A 14,010-nucleotide genomic window follows, 5' to 3' on the forward strand; every position below is an offset into this window, starting at 1 on the left:
CACAAACACTGACTCAGGCCCACTGATTATCTTCATCGTCATGATGAGACACTGAAATGCATTAAATTACTATTCTAAATAAGGCTTTCAAACAAGATGAGTAGTGATTCAATTTTTCTCCAGATTGATTGTGAAGAGCAGAACCACTGGAGTAACACACTGTTTTCTCGATGTCTGTTGCCCCTAAAATATGACTCTGTCAGCCCTGTTAAATCATCTGAATTAATGTTTTATGTCAACTTCAACCATAATCAACAACATGCACCTGGAAATAAACTATAACTCTCAGCCCAACTAATGATTGCCAAATAAATGATAGCTGTCATTTTTGAGTCTTATCTCATCTGGACTGAGACATGTACGGGGTTAGTTCATTTCTTTTTGTTTCAGGCTGTTTCATGGCTCCAGCCTGTGCTACAAGACAAACTCGCCTGGTTTCAACACAAGAAGGCACATGCTTCATGTGGTCTGCAGTCCCAGCTGTGGAAAGAGGCTCACAGCCGCATCTGTTCTCAGTGTACTCAGCTGCACAACAGACTCCCAGATCTCACAAAAGGAGGAGGTCTGTGTTTGTTTGAGATCAAATGTGGGTAAGGGTTAACTGAGATTTGGAGGACTAGGCCACAGTTCATCCACCTGTTTGGCTTCACAGATTTGTTTGGGCTAACTGAAGTTCCTTTGAAACCATTGTATAATTTACACAAGTGTGCTGTAATTCATGATCAAATGCATTACTTATTTTACTGTTAATCAACAAAAAAAATCAACTGAACGTTAAAGCTTTTTTTAATGCCGCAATTTCATTATCAAAAATCAAAAGCAGAGATCAAAAACTTTAATGTCCCGCTGTCATTTTGCCCCAAAGAATAAAGAAAGATAATGTGAGTGTACTGCTATCACACATCATATATGCAAAGTTTGATAGCTACCTGTCAGGCTTTAACTTTCAACAACAGCTCGTAATCAACCACCAAGCCCCAGCTGGTTGTATTCAAGACACCCCACAGCAGATGGGGCCCTAGAGTAAAGGAAACCAAGTCCATTTTAGCTGGATAACTGTAAAAAGATTGCTTTTATGTTACGTCTGTATCTATTCATTCGTTTTTACAAGCTTCTGGGGTATAAGTTTGGCTCTGTATCAACTTAAATGAAAAAGGAACTTCCTGGTTTAATACGTCAATAAATCTATTTTTTTCTTTTTATTGGGGTTAGGTTTAATCATAAATCAACCTCTACCTTCTTTTCTTCAGGTATTTTTCCTTCACTACGTAGGAAAACGCCATGTAGTTGAGAAAAGGTGGTAGGAGAAACTCATTTGAACTTTGGAAAAGTCGATCGCGCTGCAGCGAGAACCAGCAAAGACATACAAAGATATCAAAATTTACGTGTCTATGAGAACCAGACCACACTGTTGGTCAGGTGGTACATGACTCTTAATTTCTATTGGCCCATTCATATTAAACGAGTTCCGTTTCCGTTCAGGCCGTTGAACAAACAGAAGTTAGTTCCTATGATAGTTTACTTTTTTATATATATGTTTAATTTACATTATTTAAATAATATTGTCGTTTAATTTATATGAGGATAATTGACAGCAAAATAGATGGTACGTTTTAAGTTTTGAAGTTGTTGTTTTTTTTAAGCAAGTATTTCTGAGTTTTTGGCGGAGTGATATATACACTGCTGCTTAAGTGTGGAGGGTGATTTGAATCACTTACTCCACCAGTCTTATTTTTTTAAGCATATTTATTTTTGCGCAAACGTTTATTGTAAAATAAACTTTTTGCCTTTTATGATAGTGTGTATATATTTTAACTCGAGTGTACGAGGTAAGAATTTAACTTGATGTCTGTTAGTTTTAACACTTGCTGCTACTGTTAGCCAATAAGTATGGTACGTGTGTCATCCCAGGCTTCCATCATTAGCATTTAGCAACGGTTAGGACTATTTTGCTTTCCTTTTGTGTAGTAATTACTTTATGTTTCTGGCAAACACGTTGCTACAGCTTCTAAAACATTGGCGAACTATTCGAGTACATTAACGTAACATGAGTGGTAGAATGTCCTCTTATGTTTACAAGTAGTAGCTTTGTTAGCATACTGCTAAAGTACGTCTCTGTATGCTTTATGCACTTTGGCACGATGTTATATTTATACGTAAATGTTGAATGACATTTGCTGTCAGTTGTCCTTGTCTGTACTTCTTGGAACAATGTACATTTTTATGAAAATGCTCTCTTGTCATCCATGTTTCCCTGTAGTAACGTGCTCTTGAATTGTATGATGCGTTCATATTGTCAAGACAGATGGCTACAGTAGAGACTCTCACTGGTGACACTAAAGAAGATCAGGTGAATATGTCTCCCTCAAAGGATACCACACCCTCTGTTCTAAGTGAACCATCAGTCCCCCTAAATTTCTCTGAGCTCACACCTAGTCAGTTTGGAATATCTGTCGAGAGTTTTACCCCATCAACATCATCCTCAAACCCCAAAGGTGAGTAGACTGATTCTCATTACCTGCATACGAAAGTATTTACTCGTTCAGCCAACATTGATTGTTTAATATCTGAAAATGCATTTCAAACCATTTAAGTGGACAAACGAATGCAGTAAGTGTTAAGAAAGTTTGTATATGTAGTACAGATCTAGTGTTTCAAAAGCAGCTTTATGTTCCCTCTTGCTGCAGATAAGTCTCGGGTTGCACAGATAAAAGCAAGGCGAAGGTCCAGCGTTGGTGTCCGGGGATCCCCGGAGACAAATTCCCTTATCCGTTTCATGGCACAGCAGAGGATGAAAACCCCACCAACTTCACAAACTCCACAGGTGAGAGGCTGCTCAACTTGCAAATCTGGCACAGCATTGCATCAAACTAGACAATGAGGCGATGTTTAGATTACTGTGGCTTTTGATTTGGCCTCTGTAATCCGTACCAAGATCGCCATGATATGTCATGACATTTTATTTGATGACTGTTATACAAATAATCACATTAACAAACTTGTCCTTTCTTGTGTTTCTGTATGTTTTCTTAACATCTGGTATTAATGGAGTTGTGCCACCTTTTACAGCAAACTTAACAAATCGCCTACTCCTTGTTGTTGGGCTCCTCTTTTGCATTTGGCTTGAAAACCAAATGTTTAGATGTGCAGTTTTATCTGTGATGTTAACGTCAATAGATGTTCATCAAATGTAATTTAAGATTAGCGCCACTGGATACACATTAGGTGAATCGATTTGTTTGCTCAGAGTCGGAGTGGAAGAGATGCCAGAAATGGGAAATATCTCCCAAGTTTTGCACTGCTGTTTTTATATGTGAGAAAGGAAAAGATGATAGATTTCATTAAAAATGGTGACACTCTAAGATAATGCCTTTCAGTCCACTCACACAGGAACTGTGACAGGCCCAATCACAAGAAGTATGAATCTTTTTCAGACTTTTAAAGACCTTTTATGCTTGACATGCAGTGCCACTCGGTAATGTTCAATTGCATAAGCTACTTAAATCTTAATGAATTATTGGCTGCCTATATATATATATATATATATATATATATAGTATATAATTTTTTTTTCAGTTGACTTAGCACTGGCCTCACTTTATCAGCAATGCCTGATTTAATAATTAAAGCAGTAATTTGCGGTGTGAGGCAATGATAAACATTGCCGTTGTGGAACCGCGCATCATCCTCAGTGAAATTAACATATCGTGACCTGAGGGCAGATGTGCTATCATGTCCAACTTGTTTAACAAAAAACACACAAGAGCTGCTGTGAGCAGTACGGTAATAATCATCCTACGAAACTCTATTCAGCTAATGTATGGAGCAAAAGAGAAACTGCTGGACCACCTGCTGTTACGGTGCAGAATGAATGACAAAATGACAGCTGGCAAATGGTTTTTGAATATTATTTATAAAGGATTACTGTGGCACTGGAGAGCTTGGCAGCCTGTGATATGTGATTGATTTGACATCAGTTTGATGTTATTTACTAAAGATGTTAACATAACGACAACTGAAACCTCAACTCTGCCTCTCTTGTGAACATCAACATGGCTCAGTTTCCATTAGGTGGTCTGAAAAGAAACATGACCCAACTTCCTTATTAATGAAATGTCTGTGGCGTGCTTTGGTCAAAATACTAGAGAAATGGAGCCCAACAGCTTGCTTTTTAACCATGGCTTCATATCCCTGTTTTCATGTGCGGAGTGAGCTTCTGGACTCCACTCAGCCGCCCTCTTGCACAGGGTTACCCTCTTTTGATATCGGTTGTACAGCTTATTTTTGGCCGCATGTTAGCAGAGCACTTTTCTCTGGCAGTGTGTCTAACACTGTCCGTCTCTGGCAGCAGTACGATGAATATTGTTATCTTGTGGAAGTACTGCTATTATTGGGAGCCAGGTTCCAGGCCAGTTTTAAGTTAAACTGGGGACAGTTTTATGTAGGACTCCTTTTAGAGGGTTACAGCTGCAGAGCTTCTGTATAATCTGCTGTTACCTGTGGGACACACTGTATGTCATTTTCACTTTAACAGACTGTTTTAGCTTTGTTGCTATCGTATTATTACAGTTATCATTTAGTGTCCAGCCAATCTGGTACCAACGATGAGGTTTTCCTTCCTTTGTTCTGATCATTTCTGCCTGACATGTCATAGCCGACCACTTTGGATAGACGGATGGCGCAAAAAAAAATTTATCTTCCATTTTCCTGGTTCGCAGTGTGACAGTTTCTGCCCATATGATTGATTGCCTGGGGGTAAGGAAAAACGTGAAAGCACCAGTTTTGTGAAAAGTTCGGAGTTTAAACTAGAAGTGCTTAAAGCGGGCACACAGAAAAATTGGAGCACTCTGTAAAATGGCAATTGGTGCAGCTCTTTTCCTGTAAGTGGCCACAAACAGTTTCAGCAAAGTATGAAGCACAAAATCGATAATCTGAATTATCCCAGAGAATAAGATTTTCTAAAATAAATGCTTAAAATGGGATTTTTTTTTTGCTTAATTTTGGGGGAAACAAACTGATAGACGATGTGATGCCAAACTTTAACAGCACTAAACTATGACAGGCAGAAATGCCTGTGCTTTAATATAATCCTTCAAACATTTAAAAAAAAAAAACAATCAATTGTAATCATTGAAGTCCATTTTTTTCTTTAAAATATCCACATTTGGCTGAACCATATTTTGACGTGTCAACTTGCTGCCATTTCTTTCATCAGTTTTGCAAACGTTGCGATGGGCTCAGATATTTTCTGAGAATCTGAATCAAGCAACTGAGAAAATAAACAGCAATTTAATCATCAACCTGTTTAATAGTAATTCTAATCTATTAAAGCGGTTTCTTTGTGTTTACATCGTTACATGCATATTGTGATATTGCATGAACATGATATCTACTCTTCATCACTGGAATCTCTCTCATTTGGAAGGGTTTTGACCAACATGATGGGTAAAATAAATCTGTCGTTTACAGAAATGAAGTTTGAATCCACGTGTAGCGACCGTAAGTGCACCAGCTGCTCCTGATGTGTTGATCGTCTGTAATACAGCACGTCGTATTTACACCCCGTTTCTGTTTGGGACAACGTTTTTGTTCAGTGAAAAGCTTAATGTTATTAAGAAGATAACATCTCTCTTTGTGGCTTTGTGTGATGGAGTACACAGGATGATCCGACACCGGTGACTTTCATACATTACTATACTAACTATTATGCTACATGCCTTGTAATGATTTGATAATTCTATAAGTCCTATAAAAATAGTTATTCAAAATAGATGTACATGTTGAATACAGTATATTTGCCTTCTAGGCTTGCAAAATGCTTTGCAGTTTAATTCCCCGTGTCCACAGTAGTGAACAAGCGTGTTGTTTTCAAAGCATAAAACACATAAAACAGTCCACTAACATCATTGAAGACTTCTGCTTACTGATAGTCTTCTACTGTCCTTCATTAGTCTTAATATTTCCCATAATAAAAATGTTAGAATTAGGGTTATAATGTAAGTTAATTAACTAACATTTGTTAAACAAAAAGATGTTGCTTAATGTCTTCGGTTTAGAACCTGCTTAGGTTTCCTGTCTCAGCTCAACCTTTGTTGAAGACTGCTTGTTACTGACCAATCAGGGCCAGGAGGCGGGCTCAAATAAATACAGGCCAGTAGGAAACTGCACACTAGCTCTTATGTGCTAAGCATTGAAATGGAAGTTGTGTTTTTCAAATGTTGTCTGGCAGCTTTCTGCATGTTTGGAACATGAACATTGGCATAAAGTGGACAGTACACCATGCTGGAGAAGTGGTTAAAGAAGTTTCTTTGTACTTTGGGTACTTTTTTTGACTGTGAAATCTACCAGTTCTCAAATCTCCATGGGGTGAGTGAGTCGGCTAATAAAGCAGTACATTTTTCTAATTTTCCATGATGTATGTTATTTACTAATGCTTTGTACAAGGTAATGATGATAATACTCGAGCGTGTGGCTTTATGTAAAATTGCCTGGTGAAAGATGCTCATCTAAGCAAACCATACACTCCTGAATTGTGTGTGATAGATGGATTCTCTTCAGTAATACCACTTTTGTAATTTCAGAAGTTTATGACCTGTCAAGCTGCATCACTGAGTAGATGTGTTTATTTTTGCCATCTCAACTCCTAGCTTGTTAGAAGTAGCCCCTTCTTTCCTCGGGTTGCCTCCACACTGAGGCAGAAGATGGCCTCTTTCCAGAGCCTGATGGATGTTGTGGAGAGTGATGCCTGTGATCCAATGCCAGTGAAGGACTCCAACACTGGAGGATGCATCAGGACAGGAGATTATCTTTCTGGTGAGACAGCCTCATTGCCACTAGATTAATAGTTTAATTTGTCCATGAGGCTCTATGCCAGTAGGATGTCTTTATGATGTCTGGAGGCATCGTTCAAAAGCAGTGGATTATTACATTTCGCAGTATAAGCCTCACTCAGAACATCTTACAGCCGTCATTTCTTCTGAGCTTGGTCCGCTTCTTAAATGGGCCACTTTCCAAACTGAAATGAGACTTAATCTCCAGGCCTTTGATCAAGGCTTTATAAGTTGTTTTTGTTTGTTTTATGATGTGTTTGATATATTAAAATGTCTTTAACCGTGATGTTTGTTTGTTTTTATTATGTTTATGGAATTTTCCCTTTTCGACGGATGTTTTTTCTTTCTATCAGATGCGATCAGCTGTAGTGTCGGGAAGGAGAACAACCCTCCAACAACGCCCACGCCCAGCAAGAGGAGGCGCATGGGCCCCCTCGAAAGCTGCAGTGTGGAGATTAGCGAGGCCAGCTTTCCTGTCCCTCTCTCCAGTTCGAAGGAGCAAGAGGTTCGTCACTCAGATTCGCTCACTTACTTGACTGCTGTAAATAATTTAACTAAAGGTTTCACTTCTGTCTACTTTGCTTCCATTAAACATGCATTTTTCTTTGAACTCTTCTGTACATGGCAGATCTCTGTGCTACATGTGAAAGATTGCAAGTCTCTCTAAAAAGCAAGAAAATAATGCACTCAGCAAAGCTGCGTTTGGGTTGTTTCTGCAAGTACACAACAAGTCCACTGGTGCTGAAATAAGACCAACATATGGGTGCTTATTAATCGAATAACATTTTTGTTCCTTTGTTGTTTCATCGGTCAGAAAATTTAAAAAGGAAAGTTCTATTTTAACAGTCACTCTCTGGTCTGGTTCCTTCTGCACGACACAAACACTTAGAGGTGCCAGCTCCATGCAGAGGTGTTCTTCACCTTATTAAATGCTAGTTGGGTCTAAATACTGAAAACACACATGTGTAGCAACCTTGGTAATGTTACCATGCTGCCACAACGTTTCCGCTAATAAACCTTTCAGGTTAATCAGTAACTGAATTATACTTAAACGCGAATGTCTGGCCGTTGTGGGTTTCTGTGGGTTTTTTTCCTCAAAAACCTGTGATTCAAGTTAAACCGTTAACGTATAGAGGTCAGTCGTTGCTGACCTTCAGAGCGCTCTCTCTGATCAGCATGTTGACGCTTTCATGTTAGTGCAACAGAATGAAACCTCTTCTGTATTCTCTCTTAAACAGGAGGCTATCTGTAAACCTCAAAGCCCCGGCCGCCCGCCCTGTGGTGATGCTGCAGGACCCCAGCGGTCCTCCCCCTCTCTTGCTCCTCTGGCAGAGATGAAACCTCCAGGTAAACGCACACTGTGGCCTTGCTGGGGTCGCTGGCCTTTCATCTTGGTTTAGCTTTCCCTTTGAGGCTCGTTGATGGTGCTGCTTTTTTTCACTTGGACTGCAAGGCTTCATTGTTGTGGACTCAAAACACTCATGATCGAGTGCATTTGAATTCTCTTTGTTAAAGAACGTCATGCATGTTTCTGTGTAGCAGCGTGGTGTTAACTACATAAAAGTATCAGCAGACAGTTGATCAGCATGCTTAAAGGGGAACTCCGGTATTTTTAAACCTAGACCTTATCTACTCACTGAGAACAGTTTCACGAAAGTCGGCGTCCTTCCGAAGATATTTAGATAACTTAGGATCCATATAACGAGTGAACAGCGAAAAAAAGATGCAGCCTCTAAATAAGGCGTTATCTGTCTTTATTTCACTGATAGTTTAAGATGAATGAAATGAAAAACAATGGAATTTCAGCGCTTTAAATGACCATCGCTGTAACTTGGCGTGCCAAATTCAGCTACCCCAGTGCTGAAATGTTGTTTATGTGTGAAAGAGATCGTCTTGTGTCTAGTTTACAAGAATAGTTTTTATAAAAGCAAGAATGACTGAAATATCTTTGCTTCTGACAGGCGACACTGTGTTATAAAAGGTGAAAGACTTATTCATGCATGTAAGGTTTTGCTGTCTTGCAGGAGAAGACGATTCCACCACAACATCAGCGGTTAAGAAAAAGAAGCAGGTGCGCTTTGGAGGTCCCCTCTCCCCTGAGTTCTTTGATAAGAACTTGCCCCCCAACACTCCATTACAGAAGGGGGGCACCCCGGCACGAGCACCCACCCCAGGTGGGAGCTTACAGCTACGCTCGGTGCTGAAGACGCCGCAGAGGAGTGAATCCAAGACGCCACAATCACAGGCTGAGCTTGGCAGCCCCGCTGACTTTGGTGCCTCCCCGACGCTTGCGATGCCTTGCAAGCGCAGAACGCCATCTGAGGGAGAAGACGGTGGAGGAACGGATGGAGAGGTAGAAAACTGGCCGTGGGTTATTCTACGAGTGGCAACGTGTATGTAATAATAGTACGGAGGTTACACTGCACATGTCAAGTGATGAAAACACTGAACGTTTACACTGCCAAGCTTTTTGTCCTTGATATTGCTAACAAAATGTTAAGGTTAACTGACACTTTATATAAGGAATAAAGTGCTGGTGCTTTGTGTTTAATTTTTAGTAGAAATTAACCGTTTCTTGAAAGAACCATTAAGACTTTGTGTATTTTATTAAGGACTAAATTGTTTTTCTATTTTGTGGTCTTAGATCATTTTCCCCTCGATGGATGAGATTGACTCTGCAGTGACATGTGATGCAGGTTGACCGTTACATTTGACTGATCCTGAGAGTTGATTGTCCCTGGAATCCAATCCCACTCTGTATGATAATCGCTCTTTCCATTTGTTGCATTTTCAGAGTGTTTATTTGATATGCAGCCGTTGAATTTAAACTCTGCTTTCCACGAGGAGTCGCTTTGTCATGTTCTGACAGGTAAATTGTTGTCATACTCTGCCTCCTTCCTGCTTTCTGCTGTTGGTAGTTCAGTCAAATTAATTACATTATGGCCTCATTAGGATTATTTGAGACTAACACCATCATTTTCTTGTTTAAATTGCCTCTATCAACCAGTATAAAAGAACGTTGGATAAATCAAACAGAGGTTTAATATTTCTATCTGTATTTACAAATAATTTCCACAGTTTTCAGCTTTGACTGGAGCTCTTTTGATACAATGTTGTTGTGTTCTTTTCCAATGCTTTGCCCTTATTGTACCTTAGAGAAATAGTCCCTCCAGGTCTCTTATTTCAAGGTGCTTAAAGTCCATATGAAATGCTTCTGGAGTCTTTCAGCTTTTCCACTTATTGTTATCAGGCTCAATTCAAAATGGATTCAGTTGTTTCCTCATCAATATTCACACAGTACTCCACAAAGATAATTCAAAAACTAGTTAAAGTGTTTTAATTTCTAATAGATAAGAAATGGAATATCCCATTTATATAATTATTCAGAGCCTTTGTTACGGCACTTGTAACTGAGCTTGGCTTTGTTCTGTTTGATTGGTAAACATCACCACATCCGACACATCAAACAGTACTGGCCTTTTCAGGCGGATAAACTCCTGTGTTAATCTGTATTTTTTTTCCTCAGAGTCGGACACCAAACCCAGTAAAAGCTCTCTGATGGATGTCCTGGATGAGTGTGAATCAGCACCAGAGGAGCAGCCCGAGGCAGGTGTTGAGAGTCCAGCTTCAGCTCATTCCAGCAGCAGGAGGAAGAGAAAGGTCTGCACATGTTAAGAATTTCTCTTTTACACACTTTCTCTGAAGATATGTACAGCACCTCGCTCCATTCAGTTAGTACTGTCATTTATAGAATCCTTTTACAGTATTTTAAGTTAACAAACACTTTCTCTAATTGCAGACCAGTCCGGTACAGGAACTCACCAGAGAGGCTCCAACACACGCCAGCAAGCGGAGGAGAAAGGTCTGCTATTACCACTGACTCCTCTCAGCTTGATCTCACTTGTTGAAATCTCCATTTGCCAGACAAGATGGTCTTTTTTAATAATTTAGAGGTCATAACATGTTGGTATCTAATCTACTTTTTAATTCCACTGGATGTGAGAGACAGTCTGCTTAATATATGCTCAGGCCAACTCTCTGTTCCTCCAGCAGCCAGAGGAGAGCGAACCTGTGAAGAGGTCGACACGGTCTGCTGCCAGCTCGGCCGGTGGGAAGATGAAGGTGAGTTGGCCGAGTCTGCTCATTTGATTTCTCTTTACATCGCATCACTGAGGAGTCTGCGTGTGTCTGTTGAGGGCAGTCCTGGAGCTGATGTCTGCACAATCTCACTACAACGTCGTTTGCATGCGTTAAAGATATCTTTATATACCCAAGTGTTGCCCCTACCTGGGGTTTTAAATTGCATCCCTACACAGATCTGACATGCATGCACCCCTTCTGATTGTGCTCTCTTTGAGTCGTATAATATTGTATTCATAGAATTGCCTGTTGTGAACAAATCACACTGCTTTTTAATGTAATGAGGTTGCAGAATCAAAGTTATAGCAGGTCTCGCACAGAACTGCTTTACCTCATGAATATGTATTTGTCTGAATGTCTCATTGGTCTACTTATCCAACGAGTGAGAGAAGAGCTGATGAAATGTGTTAAAAGTGGGATCTCAGTGCTGTATAATCCTGTCTGAAGCACAAAGTGTCATTCATCTGAAGATCCTATCAACCATTTATTTTGCCAAGAGCGATTCTAGATTCAAAGTTTTGAAGTTTATATCATGGCTTGATGTATGTCAAGCCTATCACACAAACATCTTAACTTCTCAAAATCTCAGCGTCGTAACTTCAGAGTGACCTTTGAGTAGTCATAATTCTCACTTTTCCACCAGTTAGTAGCCAGGTTTCCTTTACTGTTTTTGATGAGCAGTTGAATGATGTGAACAGGGAAAGGTTAATGGACATGGTAAAAATCCTCCCTTAATAGAAAAAAGATTTTATATGCTCACTTAAGGTGGTTTTGGTCTGCTTCAAAGAACTCTTGATGCACCTTTTTTGTGGGACTGAAAAAAGCTTTGTGAATCATGTCTGACTTGGCAAAGATTAAAAAATGAAGTGACTTACGTGGTGTTTCTGGTCTGAGTGAGCAAACTATGAACTCAAATGAATGAATGGCGCCTTTCCACATATTAGATTAAATGGAGATTGAATGAAAGCTCTCGCCATTTTCCTGCTGTGGATGTCCACTGCAGTAATTGTCAGCTGAAGCACAAAAACACTGACAAGTAAAGGGAATGAACACTGCTTTTGACAGTAGCTGTCCACCTAAACATTTTACAGCAAATGTTCTTTACTCTATATGTAGATGTTTTAGTGTTTGAGGACAAAAACAAAGTTGTAGATGAGAATTAGTTCCCGTCCCTTTTTAAAATGAATGATGGTCCATATAAATAAATGGACAATTGCCAGCCAGTAACAGAAATTTGGGGTGATGCGTCAGTTGAAATGTCTTTTATGCGGCGCTCTGCAGGGGACTTCCACAGCCAATCGACGATGGAACAAAGACGTGGACCGCTCTCTGTACGGCTTACGTGCGTACGCCTCCAAGAATCCAACGCTGAGCCCCATCACAGAGCGGCTGTGCCTCAGCAGCCAGTCTCCAGCAGCACGCCAGGCTGTAAGCTGCACAGGTAAAATGTGCTGGCCGTAACGCTCTAAGCCCAGCTGGTTTTTTAAGGCCCATAAATAACCGTTTTCTGAAGAATTTTTCCATCTGTGAAACAAATTTTTATTGTTTTATTTTTTTCTTATCAGCCCCAAAGCAAGAATCTGTCGACATCGCTGACATGGCAGAGGACACTGGAGCAACAAGTGATCCTGCTGTGACAAAAGCCCCGGAAAACCCGTCAGGAGTTCCTGTCGCGTCTCTCAGTTCTAGTGACGCAAAGGGGAACCGGCTGCTTGGGTCAACGGTCCGAAAAAGAGGACTGAAGAAAAACGTCAGCGCTGTTGACAGTGAGGAGCTTCTGGACCAGGCGGGGGGGCAGACAGAGGAGCATTTTGAAGATCAAACCACTTTCAGCCTTGAGGTTTCAAGTGGCGACCCATTGACCAGAGAAGTTGATGTTAAAGAACTTTGTATCCAGATTTCTGCAGGCGCCTCCAGCACCGAACCAAGGAAATCGGATTGTGTTAATCTGGAAGTATCCACCTCGGACTGCCCACCTGCAGCTGAGGAGTCCAGGAAGACGGAGCCAGTGCTGAAGAAAGTCGGACGTGGCAGAAGGCGCTCCGCTCTACATGAGCAGCAAAAGTACACAGAGGAACACCAGAGCAGCTGTGATGTGGACGGGAATGGACCGGGAGACCAAGCAGATGGCCAGGACCAGAAAATCCAGTCAAGTTCTGCCAGCCTGGAAGAAGTGGGGGTGTCCTATGTGGACCTTGCTCCTTGGCAGGCTGACTTTAATTTTGAGGATGTGTTCCAACCTGTCGCCACTAGAGGGCAGCGCTCAGTTCGCCGCAGCTTGAGGAACAGGAGCAACACAGAGCACTCCAGCAAGAGTGCGGGACTCGCCTGGCTGCCTCGCACCTCCCCTGAGTCCATTAAAGAGGCTCGCAGGAGGACCCGCGGACGCCGGCTCAGTGCTGCTCTGCCTGTCCCCGAGGGGACGCAAGATGCCTCATTAAATGAACTAATAGTAAATGGTGATGACTAATAATTCCTTATCCCCTCCTACACTTCCCTGAGTTGTTTTCCTAAAGTCAAATGGTTTGATTTTCCAAAGAGACCAATTGTTTTCCATTAGCTAAAAAATTGATGCTTTTGGTCACTGAATTATTGGTGCTGACCAGTAATTTCTAACCATTTTCCCTCTTGAAACCTTGCCAGTCAATACACTGAGAGCCCAATCATCTCTGCTGACCACCTTCTAATCAATATCCCACCACTCGGCTGGAAATCACAGTGTATGTTCAGCGCTCCCCTCCAAAGTCACAAGATCAAGCTTCTTCAAGTCAATATCTACTTCAGTGGATATATAAAGATGGCTGTACTGCTTAATACACTCAAATTGTTGTGGTGGTTAGTTTTCTAGTCTGAACAGGTGGCTTAATGTATTTTCAGAGTAATGAAATGTGAAAATGCACCTTGCTAAGCTCCACTTGTGATTAAATGCTTTGGTTGTGTGTGTAAAGACAGCCCATTAAACCAAACTGTGTTCATTTAACCAGATGATTTAGTCTCATTTCAAAGAATTCATCCAAACAATAAACGGCCACTCTCCTTC

At 40.8% G+C, this 14,010-nt stretch overlaps 1 protein-coding gene across 3 annotated transcripts; it reads left to right on the forward strand.

Moving 5' to 3' along the window:
* Positions 1 to 1,719: 1,719 nt before the first annotated feature.
* cdca2 (cell division cycle associated 2) lies at positions 1,720 to 14,010 on the forward strand. Of its 3 annotated transcripts, none has more exons than XM_072388488.1 (14): positions 1,720 to 1,829; positions 2,261 to 2,495; positions 2,688 to 2,824; positions 6,648 to 6,813; positions 7,184 to 7,335; positions 8,069 to 8,177; positions 8,855 to 9,183; positions 9,475 to 9,526; positions 9,625 to 9,699; positions 10,357 to 10,490; positions 10,630 to 10,692; positions 10,881 to 10,952; positions 12,252 to 12,411; positions 12,536 to 14,010. In XM_072388488.1, the coding sequence occupies exons 2-14, from the start codon at positions 2,306 to 2,308 to the stop codon at positions 13,438 to 13,440; spliced, it is 2,544 nt and encodes an 847-aa protein (XP_072244589.1). In that variant the 5' UTR covers positions 1,720 to 1,829; positions 2,261 to 2,305; the 3' UTR covers positions 13,441 to 14,010. The 3 variants fall into 3 exon arrangements, with proteins under 3 accessions (XP_072244589.1, XP_072244590.1, XP_072244591.1); XM_072388489.1 differs by having other exon boundaries at positions 10,884 to 10,952; XM_072388490.1 differs by lacking the exons at positions 1,720 to 1,829; positions 2,261 to 2,495; positions 2,688 to 2,824 and adding an exon at positions 6,164 to 6,366.

Source organism: Leuresthes tenuis, unplaced genomic scaffold (assembly GCF_036924035.1).
Source record: "Leuresthes tenuis unplaced genomic scaffold, fLeuTen1.0.hap1 SCAF_6, whole genome shotgun sequence".
In the NCBI taxonomy this organism is placed as follows: Eukaryota; Metazoa; Chordata; class Actinopteri; order Atheriniformes; family Atherinopsidae; genus Leuresthes; species Leuresthes tenuis.

Excerpts from the sequence above, each read along its gene's own strand:
- cdca2 (XM_072388488.1), top strand. The coding sequence starts at position 2,306 with ATGGCTACAGTAGAGACTCTCACTGGTGACACTAAAGAAGATCAGGTG. Across the intron at positions 8,178-8,854 it reads GGCAGAGATGAAACCTCCAG|GAGAAGACGATTCCACCACA; the intron begins GTAAACGCACAC and ends GCTGTCTTGCAG. Across the intron at positions 9,700-10,356 it reads GCTTTGTCATGTTCTGACAG|AGTCGGACACCAAACCCAGT; the intron begins GTAAATTGTTGT and ends TTTTTTCCTCAG.